At 41.3% G+C, this 20,313-nt stretch overlaps 2 protein-coding genes and 1 long non-coding RNA gene across 3 annotated transcripts; 1 reads left to right on the top strand and 2 right to left on the bottom strand.

The window, feature by feature from the left end:
- Positions 1-559: 559 nt before the first annotated feature.
- Positions 560-3,727, bottom strand: LOC142899586 (high-affinity choline transporter 1-like). Its single transcript, XM_076043241.1, has 8 exons — positions 3,487-3,727; positions 2,974-3,087; positions 2,584-2,739; positions 2,276-2,424; positions 1,936-2,079; positions 1,535-1,688; positions 1,228-1,445; positions 560-1,152 (listed from the first exon to the last, which is right to left on the bottom strand). The coding sequence occupies exons 1-8, from the start codon at positions 3,668-3,670 to the stop codon at positions 604-606; spliced, it is 1,668 nt and encodes a 555-aa protein (XP_075899356.1). The 5' UTR covers positions 3,671-3,727; the 3' UTR covers positions 560-603.
- A 5,123-nt stretch (positions 3,728-8,850) lies between these two features.
- On the top strand, positions 8,851-11,927 carry LOC142899580 (uncharacterized). Its single transcript, XR_012928787.1, has 2 exons — positions 8,851-9,336; positions 10,683-11,927. It is a non-coding gene; the product is annotated as an uncharacterized LOC142899580 (long non-coding RNA).
- A 60-nt stretch (positions 11,928-11,987) lies between these two features.
- utp6 (UTP6 small subunit processome component) lies at positions 11,988-20,027 on the bottom strand. Its single transcript, XM_076043221.1, has 19 exons — positions 19,778-20,027; positions 19,401-19,485; positions 19,275-19,316; positions 18,997-19,089; positions 18,867-18,914; positions 18,706-18,769; positions 18,460-18,578; positions 18,160-18,237; positions 17,976-18,057; positions 17,593-17,674; positions 17,321-17,499; positions 16,968-17,047; positions 16,404-16,481; positions 16,014-16,193; positions 14,672-14,752; positions 13,866-13,975; positions 13,651-13,717; positions 13,464-13,536; positions 11,988-12,523 (listed from the first exon to the last, which is right to left on the bottom strand). Exons 1-19 carry the CDS (start codon positions 19,867-19,869, stop codon positions 12,369-12,371), a joined length of 1,788 nt encoding a protein of 595 aa, XP_075899336.1. The 5' UTR covers positions 19,870-20,027; the 3' UTR covers positions 11,988-12,368.
- Between the last annotated feature and the right edge of the window lie 286 nt (positions 20,028-20,313).

Genomic DNA, 20,313 nt, shown 5'->3' with positions numbered 1-20,313 from the left:
CAAAGTTTGATAACCACTGCCCTAATGGCATGCAAGTCTGTGGGGTCAAAAGTCAACTTTGTCCTAGAGACATGGGGCGACTTGCAGGTTCATCGGGATCCCTCAAGACACAGCCACGTCAAATTTGAGGCTTCTAGCATGAAAATCTTTCTTCCTCCAAGGTGGGGCGTGACAGAGAAAGTTTGAGAACCACTGCGTTAGACGAACAAAGCAGGCCCATGACAAAGCAAAACAATTTATACAATATATAGTTATAGACTGACAGTTTTAAGATTAAACATAGATCTGTAAGAATGCAAGGCCAAAGATACAGAATGATGCAAAGAGAAATTATTTATTGATACCAATAGAAATCCAGGTGTAGCTCACACAAAGTCAAGTCTAAACAGGTATATAAGGAAGGTAGAGTAGAAACTTGTGTTGAATGCATTCACACTCGTCTAGAGAAACTGTAAAACAATCGGCTGCTGTCCTTCCACCATTTAGAAAAACATAAACTGGACGTGGGACATGCCATGACAGTTAGAAACAGGCAAGTAAAAACACCAGTGAGAAGTATGCGGGATGAAGAGAAAATGATCTTTTCAGTCATGTTTTTCTTCATCACTTGTGAACTTTGGTCAATATTAATTCCCTCACACGCTGAACTTGTGATTGTTCCATTGCTTGTGCCTCTGTGGTGTTATTAGTCATCAAGATCAAGTTGGATGGGTTGCTTTGCCTTTTCCCTTTAAATATGTCCCACCTCTCAGGAACTTTTTTCAGAAGCAGTGAAGCCAAGTATGAGAATACCAGTGTGGCAACAATGGTGGACAACATGCAAAAAGTTCTGATAGGAAAGCATTGGAGATATATGCCGTCCTGCAGAGAGCAGCCCGGGAAGCAGATGGTGACGGGCAATCCCACTGATGGCTCACCACTCAGCAACCTCAGTAACACTCCGACCAGGAACCCCGTTAAGGAGCCATAGCCATTGGATATGTTGAAGAAGAGAACGCAGACAAGCTGGGGGAACATGATGGTGTAGGCTATATCAGAGCCCAGGAACCAAAAAAATATGATACTATTGTCTAGGAAGGTCAGCATCGTGCCAGCCAAGCCCACAAACACCACAGCGACACGGATCACCCACTGGAGCTCCTTCTCGGATGCCTGTGGTGAATGAAGGGATAGCGTTGAAGAAATGTACAATCAGAAGTCCATCCTCTTCTCCTGCCAATGTCTTACCTGGCTCCTCAGGATGTTCTTATAGATGTTGGTGGAGAAGACGGACGCTCCTGATAACAAAGCTGAGTCTGTGGACGACATTACCGCGGCAGCAATAGCTCCGATGCCGATGACGGAGATGTAGGGTGGGGTCAGGTGTTGCAGAGCAATGGGCAGAACCTGGCTAGCCTCTCCACGCAGGTATGGGGAAGGAGAACCGTACACAGTCACGTTCCAATCTGATAAGAAATATGCACAATTACAGTTTAAAAAAAACAACCAAAACTAACACCTGGCATCATCACTCAAATAAACCTCATCACCCCACCTGTCGATGCTGCTACAGCGCCAATCAACATGGAGGGGATTCCAAACACAAGGAGGAGAGGAGCTGCGATAAAGCAGGTGAGTTGAGCTGTCCTGGGTGAAGAGGCTGACAGTGTCCTCTGATGAAAGTCCTGATATCCTAAGTTACTTAGAACCTTTATTAAAAATATGCATTTTGTTAATTAATTCTAGCCATTTGTTGCCAACCTGCACAGTATGAATTAATAGTGCACACATTTTTTTTTTTTTTTGAAATTGCATTCAATCAGAAAGCTTTTTTTTTTTATTTATTTATTACAAATTAAAACATCCAGGAGCAAATTAGAGATCTTTGTGGTTTATTTTGAAACTTTGTGGAGTCCGGCTAGAAATTAACTCAACTTTTTCTCACGTAGTCCTTACCATTAATAAAAAATTGTCAATCCATCTCCCCATTCTGTCTTTATCAATTGAACCAACCCAAGGTGCCTGGTAGGTAAAGTTTAAGGCTGTCTTGGAGATGTCTGCTGAGTGAGGGTTTATTAAGACAAACAGGACACATAACCACTGTGAAAGAGAGAGAGAGAGTGAGAGAGAGAGAGAGAGAGAGAGAGAGAGAGAGAGAGAGAGAGAGAGAGAGAGAGAGAGAGACCTTTTAAACAGGTGGAGCAGGAAACAAGCCCAAAAAATATTAGTCTAACTGTGGCTGATAAATCTGAAGTTAAGAGGAATTTCTGTTTTGATGACCAGGAGAGGAACTTACCAGACTAAAGAAGATAAGTGTTAATTGTATGACGTCTGTGTAGGCCACAGAATAGAGGCCTCCAAGCAGTGTGTAGGTAATAGCTACGGCAGCAGAGATCCAAATGCAAACACTGTAGGACAAGCCCAGGATCACACTCATTGTTGTCCCTTTAAAGAGAGACCAACTCATATCACTTGGAATAGGATTACACGGTGACGACCAATACGTTGTGTCTGAAGTCCAGCCGCACAATGAACTCCCTATGAGACATGCGGTATGTGAATTTCATTGCAAAACAAACTAAAAACAAAACAACAGTCACTTACCCAAGCCAATTAGTGTCGTTGTAACCCAGATAATGTCTGATAACAGCAGTCCCAAAGACAGAATTCCACTGATAACCTTTCCATACTTGATCTGGAAGGGGTCCATCATGGTCACATACTTTCTGCTTCTCATTGTCTTGGCGAAGAAGAGTCCACCTCAAAACATCAAAGGAAAATATCTGTATCCAATAAATTATCAAGTTTTTTTTGGACTTAGGATAAAAAAAAAAGTTTTGGACTTGGACTTCAAGAGAGCATACAACCGCCACACAGAAAGGCCCCTGGGTCTGAATCGAACCATTGACCTTATGTGTGGTGATGACGATACCATGTCATCTCATAAGTGATATACAAAACAAAGTGAAAGAACCAAAGGGAAAACTGCCTCACCTATGATGAGAGACAACATCGCTGCCAGTGACATGACAGTCCAGGTCAGCCCCATGGTGGGAGTGTACACCATCTCCGCCAGACCAAGGATGAAGCCACCGCCAACAAATGTCGCTGTGAGGGCAATAATTTGCTATGTAATGTTTAAATAAACTTTTATACATTTGTTTACATGATAATACATCATACATTGTGAGATTTTAACCCTATTATACAAAGATAGATATAACTTTATCATGTAAAGAACCTGTGGCCTTATTTGGACAGCTATTCTACTGCTGGTGCCTCTGTGAACTTCTGTTTATGAAAAGAGCAATACAGGATATTAATAAAATATTTAAAGAAATAGGAATTCCTTTGACACTTGCCTTGCCTTAACCTGTCTAAGCACATTTACTCTATATGTACCAAGTAATAACTCATCTGACTAATGTAACACTGGAGAATGGGATTGTCCCTTGTACACTCACAATGCAGTCTTGAAGTCGCTCATCTCAGTTTTCCAGCACTCACCTGTGGTGGTGAAGACTCCAACCACAAGGCTGATCCCTCTGTTGGCCAGCAGAGTTACCTCTATCTGGTTCGCTTGGCTTTGGTCCGTGATCTTCTTGGACTTCATGGAGGCCCAAATACCGGTGCCCAACACCATCAGGTAGAAGAACACCATCACTACCAGTCCTGGGACGTTGATGGCCATTGTGTTCTTAATTGCAGATGAGGAAACTTAAGGGAACTACACACAAACAAAACAAAGAGAAATCATACTAACTCGACAGACAGACAGATGATCTTGAGGAGGAATTAAGTCAAACAAGAGGCTGTTGGTTGATAGCTTAAGTATTACACATGCAGGCACTCTGAAAATAGTGTGTTAAAGAAACACTTATTAATTGCAAGGGTTCACATTTAATATCTTCTCACAAACTTGGTGAGAGTACATAAAATTCAAGTCAAGAATTTTCAACTTCTGCTTATTCAAATAAAATAAAATGGGCATTATTGGGAGACCAAACACCCTGAAAGATCTGACCTAAAAAAGAAGTAAGAAACTCAGTGCAATAAACAATAAACCATTCTGACATTGAGAGTTAACATCCAAAGAGATCAAATGGACATGACACAACAAACAGATATATAAATGATAGACAGATATCAAATAATACAACATGACAAAGACTTTGTGTTCTTTCCAACAAATGTTGACACAGAAAATTTAGGACAGCCAGTGGTGATGACAATATTCTTTCAAATGATTTTATTCATTGCATTTACTCATTCTTAGCAGTGTTTCCCTGTAGTTATTAAAAATGTTACTTCCCTTCTCTGGACTGAGGAAGAAGGTTGCCTTGTGTCAAAGGAAAGATTAAGTGCAGCGGTCTGAATTCAGGATTAGCCTCTTTAGAAAATGGAAAGTTAATTGAATTGATGAGCAGGTGACCACAGTCTAGTCCACCCAAAAATGTACTCACAATTCACAACATTGAAAAAATAGAAATTGACCTGCTGGCTCGGCTCAACTGGTCTTTGCGGCTGAGCAAGGTGAGCGCTGCCACGTATAAGAGGTGTGCTTTGTCACTGACGCCACACCTTTGGAAAATGATTAAAATCGGATAAAACATTTTGATGAGCCTGGGGGTATTGTGGAGACTGGCATACAGATCCCAGACATCTGACATAATACAAAAACAAACAAAGAACCAACAAAAAATCAATTACAGTATGGCTTTATCTCTAACAAATTTGAAGTCACAGCCATTTGAAATCTTGATATCAAAATTGAGTATTTTCTTGAAAAATAATTCTGGCGCTTAAAGGGTTAAGTTTATTTTTAGGTTATTTCTGTTTAATATGCTTATAATTAATTTGTGGTTTTGTATATTTTGGGTCAACACTTTGGTTTATTATCATGTTCAAATACAATTACATTTGGACTTTTTTTTAATTTCCTTTAGTTTGGTTGCTTTTTATCATTTTGTTTCTTTTTTTTGTTCTTATAGTCTGTCTCTCGCTGGTTTCCACACAACCTGGAGCTGAGGCTATAGTCCGGTGGTGGTCTCCCCTTTTGCTTTGTGTTTGCAGTCATTAATTTTACACTTTTTCTTTTCTTTTGCTGTACTTGTGGTGTCCCTAAGATTCCCCTTTTTTACTTATCTCATCTGCACAAGTAGGCCTCAGCCCTGGTTGGCTCCTCTTTTAATCCCCTCCACCATCTCCCCCCAGTGATTTTTAATGACCAGAGTTTTAAAACAACTGTGTTTAATAAAAAATAATATTTTTTATATAATTATATCTATATGAATATATGAATATATATATATACATATGCACACACACACACACACACACACACACACACATATATATATATATATATATACATATGCACACACACACACACACACACACACACACACACATATATATATATATATATATATACATATATATACATACATACATATATATACACACACACACACACACACACATATATACATATATATATATATATATATATATATATATATATATATATATATATATATATATATATAATATATATATATATATACATATATATATTCCAGGGTGGCGTTGTCTGACACAAATTTCATTAACATTATAAGAACGTGTCTTCAATACCATTCTCGTCACCATATTTGCGCAAAGCTTAAGTTCAAAAACTGTGTTTTTATTTGTAAAAAATAAAAAAAAAATGTTTAAAAATAATGTAAAAGTGATAGGAAAAAAAACAACAATTGCCCGTTTGGGCACAGTAGGTGGCGACTTTTTTTTTTTTTTTGCTGACATGTCCTTTTGATAACGATTTTGTGTGTGAAGGTGCAGCATTACTACGCAGAGAATGAACTAAAAAGTCAGGAGATGGATATAACATATATACAGTTGGATATATACAGTTGACCACTGCATTCTTCTTAGGAGATTAGAAGATACTATCGGCATCAAGGATCGCGCCTTGGACTGGTTTGGATCTTACTTGTCTGACCGTTTTCAGTTTGTTCATGTTCATAATCATTCGTCAGAACGTAGGAGGGTTAGTCATGGTGTCCCGCAAGGGTCTGTACTTGGACCACTCCTCTTCAACATCTACATGTCACCTCTTGGTGACATCATCAGAAAGCATAGCATCAGTTTCCATTCTTACGCAGATGACACACAGTTGTACTTTTCTTTTAAGGCAAACAAGGCTCATCAGTTGGCCAAATTGGAATCTTGTCTTCGTGATGTCAGAACTTGGATGACACAGAATTTCCTGTTGCTTAATACCGACAAAACTGAGGTTATTATATTTGGATCGCGAGAGAGTAGGGACAGAGCCTTTGATGGACAATGTGGTCTATTTGGTTCTACACCCAGTTCTACTGTGCGGAACCTTGGAGTCACTTTTGATCAGGACCTGACCTTTAATTCTCATATACAGAATGTAGGGAGGTCAGCTTTCTTCCACTTAAGAAACATTGCCAAAATTCAAAGTTTTTTGTCCTTGCGGAAAAAATAATCCATGCTTTTGTTACGTCTAGGCTAGATTACTGTAACTCGGTACTAACAGGATGCCCAAATTCGTCCCTTAGGACATTACAGTTAATCCAAAACTCTGCTGCACGATTGTTAACCGGAACTAGAAGGAGGCAGCATATTACTCCAATCTTAGCTTCCTTGCATTGGCTGCCTGTCAAATTTAGAATCGAATTTAAGATTCTAGTTTTAACTTACAAAGCTCTTCATTCTCAGGCTCCTTCTTATATTAGGGAACTCATTGAACTTTAGCATCCTCCAAGAGCCCTTCGCTCTGAGGATTCAGGTCTTTTAGTTATCCCAAACATTTCTAGAGTTAGGTCAGGAGGTAGGTGTTTCAGTTTCCTGGCACCTCTATTTTGGAACCATCTTCCAGCCTCGGTGAGGGGGGCAGACACAGTTAGTTTATTTAGGAGTAGACTTAAGACTTTCCTTTTTCTTAAAGCTTATAGTTAGACTCCATCCACTGTCAGTTAAGCTGCTGTAGGCTTACGCCATGGAGGGAGATCTTTCGCTCCCGTTACAGGGATCGTTGCTCTGTGCAGGCGGAGCCTTTATCACTCTCCTCACCCAATCAATCTTTTACTCTATCCAATCTTTTACTCTATCCACTCTGTCCAAGCTCTCATTATGCTTTGTACAGTATGCTCGATATGCATGATACTGCCGCAGTCTCTGTGTCCCCGGCAGGTGATGACCAATGCGCCAGGAGCTGGATTGTGCTGTGCTGTTCTAGGGGTCTTGGTGTCATCGCTTCATCCCACCACCACGCTTAAGACCTGGACTTGTCCTATCGGCAGATTGTCCATCGAGCTAGGCTCTTGCCTTCCAAAGCATGGACACTTACAGTCCACATGGACAGCAGCCTTGAATTATTTCCTATTCTTTGTGTTTATATCCGTTTTGCCTGGTTGGTGTATCTGTTTTTCACTCTGTCCTGTCTGCCACCCTGGCTCACTCTGCTCCTTTCTCTCTTTCTCTGTCTCCCCTCTATCTTTCTACTTCACCCCAACTACTCATAGGCAGATGATGGCCCTCTGGAGTCTGGTTCTGCCCTAGGTTTCTTCCCACAGGGGAGTTTTTCCCAGCCACTGTCGCATCTTGCTTGCTCCGGGGGGCCCGGTTGGTTCTCTCTGACTGTATAAAGCGCTTTGAGACGCCTTTGGTTGTGATTTAGCGCTGTACAAATAAAAGTTTATTATTTTTATTATTATTATAAGACCGCACATCGATGTTCTAGCATTTCCAGACAAATGTCATTTTTCGATACCTTTTCACGTCACAGTCCATCATCTACCTATATACGCATCCTAACCCGTGCTTATATGTACAACATTACAAGCCATAGTCATGCTCTCACATCCCACCTTTACAAATGGAAATTATTTAAATATCGGAGATGCAAATGTGAGGCTACTTGGCCAAAGCGATATCCCTTTGGCTGAATGGTTAAGTGCGCATGGCTATTACTCGGGAGTCTGGGGTTCGAAACCCGCCAGGGCCCTCTGCGCCTTGCCACACAAAGCACTGGACGAAGGCAACTGCTGCTGGTGAGTTGACTGAATAGAAGTCCGTGCTAGTTTAAATAGGCTTTACAGAACCTGATATAGATTAAAAGACAAGTAAGTGTGTGAAAACAGCATCAGGTAGGGGATAAACAACGGTAGTCACACTGTGTACACACTACACAAACAAGTGACATTTTTGGAGGACCTTTATTTTGAAATGCTACATCAGAAATTTCTTCTTTTTTTTTTACATTGAATGGGGGGCTTTCTGGGGTGGCATTCTACCACTCTTAGGCGGAATGGTGGACTGACAATTAGGAATGCCCCCCAAAATATTACTTTGAAATAAAGAAGATCAACCCCAAAAAATCGTAACTTTTTGGAGGAGCTTTATTTTCAAATGCTGCATTAGATTTATTTATTTATTCATTCATTCATTTAATTATTAATTTATTAATTTATTTTTAATGGAGTTGGGGGCTTCCTGGGATGGTGCACAACACGTCTGCCACTAATACAACGCACGTCAATCAGGACAGGACGTTCATTGAAGGATATATCTATCCTTATTATTACTTAATTGGTTTATTCTTGTTATTTTTTCATTTTAAAATTGTTCACTATCCCATGGGAAAAGGGTGACATTTAATTCAGAGGGTTGCAAATAAAAAAGCCATGCTATTTCTTTTTAATGAGTTTTTTTTTTTTTTTTGTAATTTTAAATTCGATTTTGCATGTGCATGTTTTATTCTTTTTTTTTTGTTAGCCCATGGTATATATACTTTTTCCTTTTTTCCCTTTGCTTGTAAGAACTAATCTATTGTTACTGAGGTCATGTTCCACCTTTCGTTGCCTCGCAGTGACGCTGTTTCTGTATGAAATATGGTTGATGCGATTTTTTTTTTCCCCCTCCCAACTATGGATATTTTTTTTACGTCCTATCAAAATAAAATGACCACATTCCTCCGAATAGTTTTTCATTATTACTATTTAAACAGCATTGGTGACACTCACTCTCCATGCGAAATTCCATTTCCAGTGCACATTACCTTCACCGCGAACTCGACTAACATCATGAGCGATTATTCTCTGTACCGTCGTTTTTATTTTTATTTGATATATTTTTTTAGGTGTCCGGAAGTGGCGCGTTTTCTCTTTCTGACTTCACGAATTAAGTAGCGATGTCCGACTTTGTGGCTGGACGGAGCAGGCCGGCCTCTTGTGAACAAGATAACCCATCACTGCAGCCACAGGTCGGCTCTTCATCAGCCGCCTCATCGGTGTCGTCGCCCTGTATCTGACGACCGACCGTCCGACGGTGAGTCTGCTGTCATTTCATGCTTCGCCACTTCTGTCGACGTCACTGAGCTCTTTTGTCAAAGACAAGTGACGCCTTGTTCCCCTTTTTACTGAGAAAGTCAGAAAAGTCAGGTTTTCTGCACTCGCCACGGCCAATGCCGGGTCAGTCACGTACTGCCAATTTTATCCTTGCCCGTTTATTACTGTGACGTGACGTCAGCAGAGTGTTGCGTGTGTGTGTGTGTGTGTGTGTGAGAGAGAGAGAAAGAGAGAGAGAGAGAGAGAGAGAGAGAGAGAGAGAGAGAGAGAGAGAGAGATCAGTATTTCACCAGTAGGGGAAGGGTCGCAATTCACAACCCTGTTAAGATTAGTTGTATGCAATTGTAATATGCAACTGTAAACGGGATTAATAAAATGCATACATTGGGCAAAATAGCGATTGTAAACACACACACACACACACACACACACACACACACACACACACACACACACACCACTGGATATTCTGGTGGATATGGTCACTAGGAGTTATCAGAGTTGTGTGTCCAGTCTTTGGGTGAGATTTTTATTATTGTTGTACCTACATTTATACAGTGTAACATACTTTTGGTACGTGTGTTCTCATGACTTGTTTGACTGCAGACTTCACAACCCATTCACTATTGAAGTCATGTCATTGAATGTTTTCTTTTTAATATCTGCTAATGGGCTTTGCTGATGTCATTGAATTATTGGAGCTGATTGGCTGACGTGATCTTAATTGTGTCATGTGATCAGTGTTACTTTAAGATGGCCTCTCACATAGTTCTCTCACAGTCCCTGCAACTTTTCATTGCTGCCTTGTTTTTGTCCCCTGTTGTAACATGGCATCAGTCATAGCAGGAAGTTGTTTTTTAACTTCCCTCTTTAACAAATGAATACTTCTTCTTCTTCTTCTTCTTCTTCTTCTTCTTCTTCTTCTTCTTCTTCTTCCGCTTATCCGGACAGATGAATACGTGTGCTGATTTATTTATTTTTTTCTGAACTTTTTTTTTTTTTTTTTTTACAATTATTCACATTTAAATAAATGTGAATAATTAAAATGAATAAATTCAAAAAATATTTGAAAATTGTGGAGCTCAAGTAGAAAATCCATACTTAAGTGTGTTTTGAACTGATAATTTGGCTCAACATGAAGCGACATCACACACGCTGAATTGGAATAAATCTTCCAACAAATCAGATTTTTGACTCTGGCCTTCCCGGGTACAATTGTGCGTTCACGGCTACAGATGCATCGCTGTGATTGTCGTTGTGGAGGTTCATTTTGCCCACACAGTGCTTCCTCCTCCCTGCACGTGTCACCGTCTTCTCTCTCTGCAGTGCGGTGGGCCCAATAAGCAGCAGCAGCAGCAGCAAGATCTGTGGCCAGCAGCGGCCTTCGGCAGGCGGCCCTCTCCATGGTCTCGCCCACCGTCAAAGCGTTGGTGGATGCTGTGTGGGCCGTGTGGAGCATCGGGGCCTCCATTTATGACTACATCCACACCAACGCCATGGAGCAGCGCATCCACGCCCTGGAAAACGTCATCACCATCCACCAGTGTGCCATCGGGCTGCTCTCCGCGGGCATATTGGCACTTTTCAGCTACATCCTCTTCAAGAAGCTCTAACAGTGCCGGGTGGGGGTAGCGGACTGGGGCCGACATGGGAGGATCCAGAGGACTTGACTTGCGATTAACCATCAGCGTCTCTGCGGTGAAGTAAATGATTCACAAGCAGTGGGGGGATTTTTCGTGGCTAAATTAGTGCGGCTTGCAGAAGCTGGAGGGAACATTCAGCATCTGCAGTCATTCATTGAGTTTTGTTTGTGCTTTTTTTTTTAAACATTTGCTTTAACTCTTTACTGCCTGCCGAGCTTCGTGTCCCAAATCAGTATTGAGTGAGTAATTGGAAGATAAGCTTGTATAACTTTGCAGTTACAGACTTTAAATGTAAAAATGTAATGAAACTGCATTGTCGATAGATTTACTCTCAGGGCCGACAGACTGTCAGGCAGGGAAGGTCATGATCATCCTCCCGACCATGGTGGAATGACCCAACCTGCACGACAACATCACATCAACATCATGTGACACAACTCATGAAAATTTTAGATAAGCTAAAGAATAAAATTTAAAAAATGACAGCGTTTACCCAAAAATCAGGAACAAAATACTGCCAGGAACGTGTGAAAAAGCTGCCATGTAATATTTGATATTAAATGACAGATGGGAGTTGGGGACCTCAGTAATAAGCGTAATATTACTTTTTGTTGTTTAGTGTTGAATTCCCTGTCTGTTACATTGTCATTAGGTGTCACCAAAGCAGAGAAATAATTCAAAGTGTCCTTAAAAACTGTAAATATATTTAAGAATGGCATTTATTACCTGTGGTACTATGCGTGGAATGTTGTACTCCTGCTGCTGCTTAATATTTATGTTGTTTTTCTATTTCAGAGGTCATTTCAAAGGTAGAAAGATATATAAATTATACTCATGGCTTAACATAACACTGGATCAATGTGTTACGGGTGTTTTCTGTCCAAGCATTGTCATATTTATATTTATAAAAAGTAATGGGCAACACTGATCGGAGTCACGTGTGGATTTCTTACATCACAGCCCAAGAGGGACCACAGCACAGAACACGTCATAATCAGAGCCTCTTTTAATGTCATTTCAAAAGCATAAAAAGTGACAAACTGTTCAAAACAACTGCACATTGTTTATCAGCAGTTTAACAACACGAGTCTGGCAGCAATACAACACAAACGGCTTGCCGTTACAAGAGAACGGTGGCGATGGAATACAACGTTACAGCTCAAACCTGGTATCTTCAAACTGAAGGACATTTTCCGTTCAATGCTTGAACAATAAATCCGCAGTAAACTGTCCTGATGGGCCACAAACTACGGAATCGGTGATGTAGTTTCCTGTAAAAGACAATTGGCGGATGGAAAGAGCTCCAGTCTGCTGCAGGAGCAGGAGGAACACCTGCGCCGAGATACGACGCAGACCTTAGCGTAGCTGCTCATAGGTGTCCGGTCTGAAGCAGAGTGTACTTGGTGGTGAACTTCTCCACACTCTCCCCTTCCAGGAACTTCATGGCTCTCCAGTGGATCTTGCCGCAGTTCTCGGGACGTCCCCGAGGCCCCATTTCCTCCTGGATGTACTGCAGCCACAGATCTGTGGAGGTTGACAAACAAAAAAAAAAAGTGGGAGAAAAAATTCAGGTCTGTTCAGGTTGTTAAAGGAAACGACCCTTTAAAATGAGTCACTGCTAGGATCAATCACAACCATAGCACTCAGACAGGTTACAATCCTCATCTAAAAGGGTTTGTCCAACTTATTTTGTATGTGTTCATCAATTCAATGTGCGCCGTAACCTTACATGGTTCCCACTCATTTTCTGTACTTTTCTTTGTACAGTTCTAAATCACAACCAAGGCTGTCTCGAAGCGCTTTGCACAATCAGGACACGACCGACTTTTCCAAAACTTGCAGTGATTTTACAAAAGTCCACGACTTTTCCAGGTTTTCCATGACCGTGACAACGCTGACCTTTGCCAGGCCCGGTTTGCTGAAATGTCAAGTATGGCTCCTATCTGCCTATGGGACATTTGAACCCACTACTCAAGTGGCAATCAGTAGCATCCATTGATGATAAAGTCATAAGCTTCAACCAGAGATGAGTGGCGAAACAAGAGGGCCACTGAAAGAAGAGCAAAGAGCGGCCGTGGGGGGTTTTCATCCTCGTTACGGCGCGTCTGCTGACCGTGCACATGACACGCCTCAAGTGTCAGCCCTTGTGTTTTGTTTTAATTACCAAGTTGCTCAAGGCAGTGGGGAAATCTGACTGGTCCACTTGAATGTTAGAACGCATTATGCGCTCAGCTTTGTAGGGGGGAGGGTACGGACCTCCTTTCCACGTGTTTTCCACTGGCTCTCTGCTCAATGAACATAAGTCATAAAATCTTTAGATGAAGGAGACGCTCCATTTGCCTCGCTGAGTCGCGCACAAAACCAGGATTATTGTGCTTATGAAGTTAAAATAACTGCAACAAGTATTTTAAAACTCTACTTCCCCGTTAAACTTTGCAGCACATTTACTTTCAGCTCAGCTCACCTTCATCCGAGGTGCCAAACACTTCCAGGGCTCTTTCGTAGTAATCCCTGAGATTGTTCGTCTTTGGATTCTCCTGGAAGAACAAATATCACAGATTTTTACAGTTGATTACTGTTTACTTAATCACTTCTGAAAGGTTTCAATTAAGTTCACTTTTATATATGATTTAAAGCTGCTGCATACGTACTTGTTTCTTCTCTATTTCCATCATGGTGGTGAAAAAGGACTTGGGCAAGGGGCGATTTTCCTGCAAACTATGATAGAGAGGAAACCTATCAGCCAGTTGAAGAAATTCCTTCACCAGACAACCTTTATTTCTAAGTTTATCCAGCATTTTTTTGCCGTTTGTTTCACATTCATTCCATATTTTAATTATTCCCCAGCAGACAACTTATGTCCCACCTTGTAAAGGTCTTTCTTGCTTTCTTGTAGCCTCCGGTGGAGTACGACCAGTCAAGGTAGCACTCCTTCATCTCCATGCTCACAGCCGCCGCAGCAGACAGCAAGCCTCTCTGGCATCAAAGAGGGAAACAAAACTGTCTGTGAGTCATTCTCAATTTGGAGGTCAGAGCACTGCAAAGGGGCTGCTCATCTTTTCAGTCTCACGTCAAGTATCCGTCTGCATACTCAAAAGGTAAACGCAATCATCTCCAAACCTCTACTGCCCTCTGTGGCTTCTGTGAGAAGGGACATTAACTTTGCAATGCACTGAATGTTGAGACCTTTAGCAAAACAATGCTTAAAATAAAAAAAAGCTGAAAGCCCAAACATGCACAAAGTCCAGCTCTGTGTTGGTTATGCAAAATTCAATGGATTTCATAAGGTTTTCTAACAACAACAACAACAACATGTGTACTGGCATATCAATGAGTCAGCAAAATAAGGGAAAAGTTTGTTTGATTACTGCATTCGCTTTGTTACACTTTACAGTGTCCTTAAAAGATGCAGTTGACAGAATTTAACCGATGCTTCTCTGTAGCTTTCAACACCGCCATAGTTTTTTTTGTTGTTTTTTTTTTTTTTGTCCCTTTCCAAATCTGGAACATACAATAACAGGAAACTAGGGATGAGCATTAAGTTGTTCCCTGAGGCTATAAACAAAAGGGCAATATATGCTATTTATGTTTTCTTTCTTTCTTGTTTTTTTATGGGACCTTTAAGGAGTTTTTCCTGTGTAAATATTGTCCGAAGGTGACCAGGTGGACTACCTTGAATACAGCTTCGGTCTCTTCGGGACTCTGAATGGCTGTGCTCCACTGCACCTGCAGCTGCCACAGAGGTAGACTCTCCTGTCAAGGCAAGAAGAAACAAAGGCGCAAAGGAAAGTTTAACATCTTGTTCAGCTGCAGACTACTTGCATCTGTCAGAGTCCAATGGTGAATTGCCATATTGTACACTTATCAGTTCTGATTGTGTGTTAAAAGCTTCTCTGCACTGTTGAAGTGGTGTTTGAATTCAGACCTGGAAATTATTTGAACATATTAGGCAGTGATGAAAAGCCTGGAGTTCATGGTCATTTCTTATGTACAAATGGACCAAAGAGGAAGGGAGTTCTTCCATCTGATTAAAATAGAATAATAAAACAACAATAATCCAAAACAATATTAATAACAGACACATTTTGAAATTGACAGATTTCCCAAGTAAGTTAACCACCACAGTGAGTTACAAAGTAACATCTGCACTTTTCAGTCAAATTATATTTTTCTATAAATCATTTGGGAATGCAGCTGATTGTTTTAAAGGACAAGAAGTTACACACAGGTTTTGAATATCTGTGGATTACACAGTTTCCCAACATATAACAAGGGTGTTTATCTCAAGAGTGTGGTAATCCTCATCACACAGCTGCTTGTTACGCCAGGGTCTTAAGAAACATAAGTTCCAAACATAAGCAGCTATTCACATTGTAAAGACCTGAAGCAAACTTCACTTCCGCATTTCACTGCAATGGGATCAGGGGAAACAGGGAGTATGCGGCTCTTCTGCACAACCATCACAGAACAATTAGATGACAATCTGAAATATTCACCAGTGAGGATTTTAAAGGTTTAGTTCAATCTCCAATTCATTTGAAATGTCTTGCAGGACTTTGTATTTGCTTCAGGTTGAATAGAGGCTCTCAGTATGAAGAACCTAATGGTTCAAATAGAGACGAACTGGGTCAAGGAGATGTCCCACTTTCACAGCAGTCCTCATGGCTAGCATGTGTGTGTGTGCGGGTGTGTGAGTGTGTGGGTGTGTGCGCGTATGTGTGCGCATTTATGTGTCACAATGCTTGAACAGGAACAATGCAGAAGCAGAACATTAAACACGGTGTCAGTATAATCAGTGATTGTGACCTGAGGCCTGTTTCACAAAGCAGGTTTTATGGAAATCCTGACTTTGTTATACTAGAAACCAGTTACTTTGCATGGAGCTTTTATTTTATATTTTTTGTGAACAATATGCTCAAATTCCCTGACTGAGCGACAACCTCGGCGATCATATCTCAGCGTTGTCTTTTGTGAAACAGGCCGCAGAAAAGATGCGGTTGTGAGAGCAGACCACCTTGGGGTCGACGTGTGCGAGGGCGTCCCGGAACAGCTGGCCCACGTCTGCGCTCTCCAGCTGAATCAGGGTCTGCAGACCGAGGCTCCACACAGACACCGACTGGCTGTGGCGCTGCACGGCTTCTCTGGCGACGGCGGCCGCTCCCTCCGCATCCCCCATCGACAGGAGAATCTGCAACTGTTCAGAAGAGAGAACGAGGAAAACACAAAGGAAACCCATTAAAGCTTTGGATGAGGTTGAGATACGAGAACATAGCAAATTAAAGTAACAGAGCGGTAATGATGATATAGTACTCTTTACCATCAAGCACTTTGGGAAAGAGTATCAACGTGAGAGCAGACCTTTATCTTGCAAATATAACAAGATGAAAAGAAAAAGAAAACTCACCCAGTTTTTATAATAGGCCTCCTGGAGCAGTGAGCAGTCATGTGCACGCTGCAGCACTCCCAGCAGCCTCGCCTGCCGCTGTGAAACACAAGCCCAACAGGTTCATATTGGCAACTCATCCCCATAAACGATGCTGACGGACACATTGATGAATACTTTCAAGCCAGCAGTATCACAGATCCTCTTTAGAGGCTCCTGACTCAATCATTTTTAGCCCATCACACTACAGAGTGCCTAATCAACATCCTTTGACGGGCAAGCGGCCTTGCAGTCTGGGCTTAACAGTTGCAAAACAAAAACAAAACAAAACAGGAAGCTACTGTAAGCATGTTAACCATGGCGAATATGAGGGTTTTTTTCCATTCGAAAAAAAGGAAAATACACCACCAAATTCTTCACTCGCTTGTTGTTTGGCTCGATTCCAAAGTGGACAAGAGAAATAAGCCCTAGGAATTTGCCAACATTGTCTCCTGCCTTACAGGTGAGAACAGCAAACTATCACACTTGACTTTGTGCCGTTAAAGAGTGAGATTCAGAACACTGAAGTGATTTTTTTTTTCATACCTTGTCCTTCAGCTCTTGGACGTTGGTCTTTCTCTTCAGCCTCTCCAAGCAGAAAGCCACATAGCAGGTCCACATGGACTCTAGAGCAGAGAGAGAACATTTTCCTGACTGTGTCTAAATCTAATTAAAAAGATATTAAAGAGTCTTTGGGCAAATTTGTCAACAATGAAATCCATATAATGCCAGCTGGACTGCTGATATGTTGGAAACAGGAAAGTTTGGGGCGGTGTCAGTGTTTACAACAACCTCTGAGAAATAATTCAGCAAAGTTTTGACACTTGGTAAGTGTCTTAACAAATTCACCAGCAAACAGCCATTGCCAATTGCTTTTTTTAGGATGTGTGGCAGCCAACCGGTGCTGATGTTCTTGACTCCCTCCTCGTAGACCTGGCAGCAGCGCTCCTCCCGTCGGTTGACGTCAGACGCTCGGCCTTTTGCTGTCTGCAGCTCCTCCCCTGCTCCCGGAGCCTCCAGTTCCCTCTTGGCCATGAAGTCCCATGTCAGGCTGTCCTCTGTGTAGTTGGTCTTTAGGCTGAAATGGAAAGGTAGGGTGGTGTGAGCCCTAATACCAAAGGCTCTGTCTGAAGAGTGATGATGGGACAGAGGCTGAGAGAAAAGGTCTTACTCTTGGAGGATGAGCTCCTGGAGATCCTTTGCGAATTCAAAGATGGAGGCGATGTTCAGGAGTGACAGGACAAACTCTGCCTCTGTTGGAAAAGACATAGTGCAAGGGGAAAATAGCTTAATTTTGGCCTTTTATCAAAGGAGCGGACAGATTTATTTTTTATACATGTCTCAGAATTAGAGTGTTCAGTAATAATGGAGTGGCCAAGATCATCAGTAGTGAAAAAGAAATCTCACACCTCGCAGTGTATTTATTGGTAATTACTTGTGTTTTTGTGATCATAGACTAACTCTAATGTGATGCCTTAAACATACTGAGGTAGTAGCACAGGTTATATTTAGGGCCAAACTGTAGACTTTGGAAAATAATAAAGTAGGACCCACCTTTGATTTTTTCCGTAGCGTCTCTGTATACGACCTCAGCCAGTTTGGCATTCAGGATCACCAGAGAAAACTCATATTCACCCTAAAAGTAGCAGAAATGATATTTGATAGCCAGGGACGTAAGAAGCTTGTCTTGGCATATTGACTCCTGCTGTTCTTTCTGTTAACTTTGTGACTCACTCACCAGGTCCATTTTCGCTTTCTCCAACTCCATCTGCTGCTGCTTCAGCTTCTCGCAATGAAGAAGTTCCATGCGGAAGTACTGAAAAAGGGATTTAAGGGACACAATGATAAATATACACAAAAACACAAAAGCATATACACAAGCATCCTTCACAAGAGCTTGACCAGAACTATCACAGCCTCTTCATTGAAATGTATTCAAGAAAAACACTTTCTCAAGCACTTTCATTTTATTAAAATATACAAAGTATCATACCTGACCTATCTTTATCCCCAAAGTACATGGTTTTATCTATCTTACCTCCTGGTAGACCTTCTTGTTGGTTGGATGGAATCGCAGGGCCCTCAGAAACAGATGTCTTGCACTTTCAGATGAACTTCTATCCTCCAGCTCGCTCTTGGCTGCCATAATCCATAGGGCTTGAAAGGCAGAGGCAACAAGTCTTTAATGATTGGCATTTGTTGTTCCTTTGGTTTCTCTGAGCCCAGACTTGTATCATACAGCAATTTTAGTAACAGCAAGCTTTAAAATGGGCAGCCTGCTTACCTGGTTTGTCAGAGTGGATGGCGAGCATGGAGGAGAACACTTTGCTGATCTGGCCTTTCGTGGCCTGAAGGAAGGCAATCCAGGCAAGCATCAGTATCGTCACAAGAAAACATAGTCTGGTATGCTGAATCATTTAACAAGGCACAGGAAACTATACTTACCCACTTCTTACAGAAAGCAATATGGGAAAGCCACAGCTGCACGTCATCCTGGAGGAGAAGATCACATCTGCATGAATCTATGACAAGCGCAATGAATGCAACAAAAAGCCTCAGTTTAAACTGTCTGTACCTTCCACTTATTAGTTGCTCTTCTGAAGACACTGTTTATCCTGTGGATGATGGGAAACTCAATCTCCTCTTTCTTGAACTGATAATGGATGTGCTGCACAAAACAAAGGTTCACACACACAATTCAACGATACATTTTCCAAATATAAAAACGTAAAGTTGCTATAATCAAGTTGTCGTTGGCGCAACACCAGTTTATTTGCCATAGCATAAGTATTTCAATGCTGGACATAAAAGTGAAGTTATTAAAGAGAAACAAAGACGAGAAATTTTACTTACGACTCTCCTCTTCTTCACCAGCTCTAAAATGTTGATCTCATACTATCATAAAGGAAAATGTCAAAGTTAGCATTTTACGCATGAATCATTTTTCCATCACTTCTAAACTTGGACGTGTTACTTCACCTGGACATACGCTATGAAGTCCTCTTTTTTTACGATCAGCCTGTGAAGCTTATATTCCATAGCTGTTGCTCTCTTGATAATGGATCTGACAGGGCGAGAATGGAAGCAGTTCAGCTGTGTTATTGTTTTTGCAAATCGTGCACCTGAATAAATAATTAATAATTCAGACTGTCGATTTAACTGGGAAGGAGATGACAAAATCATTGTCGTTATATATTTTTTTTCTCGTTTTTTCTTTCATTCAAGTCATCACTGCCTTTGTGTGATATACTGCAACTGATCTTTCTAGCAATGGGTTTAAACAATTTGTCGTCCTGCAGAACGAGAATATATAACAACTACATTTTTTTTTTTTTTTAAAGAGACGTTTTCCTTACTTGACTTCTTTCTTGGTGAACAGTCCCACTCTCTCTAGCTGCTCCAACTCTGGGATTCTGTCCTCGATACGCTGCTGAACGATCTCTGCCATGTTGACACCAAAGTTTCAAAATGCCCCAGTAGAAATGTCACTGTAACAAATGTGTATTATATATTTAAGTGTTTTATGCGATCACACGACTAGCAACGGGGCGAGAATCTCTTCCACACATGTGCGCTGCCCGGGTGGAAGTTGTGATTCGCTGCCTTTTCCTGTTCCGTTCACATTTTAGGTCCGTCAAGAAACACGATCCGGAACGCAGTTGGGCGCAGCCAAACCGAATAAATATCCTTGCACAATACAAAAAAACAAAAAAAGAAAAAGAAAAAGCAGCGCTTGAATCAGGGGCCCGTTGCACGAAACTAGGATAAGGGATTAAGCCGGGATATGTTGGTCATCCTGGATGAATTTATCCGTGATCCGGTTGCACAAAAGTAGGATAGGTGGACATGTTATGGTATAAATTACCATGGAGATTTATTCTGTGGAGTGAAC

Source organism: Nelusetta ayraudi, unplaced genomic scaffold, assembly GCF_046127955.1.
Source record: "Nelusetta ayraudi isolate G7.1 ecotype Tasmania unplaced genomic scaffold, CSIRO-AGI_Nayr_v1 ptg000004l, whole genome shotgun sequence".
Taxonomy (NCBI): Eukaryota; Metazoa; Chordata; class Actinopteri; order Tetraodontiformes; family Monacanthidae; genus Nelusetta; species Nelusetta ayraudi.
Note: the sequence above shows the minus strand (reverse complement) of the source record. Positions and strands in the feature narration are given on the sequence as shown.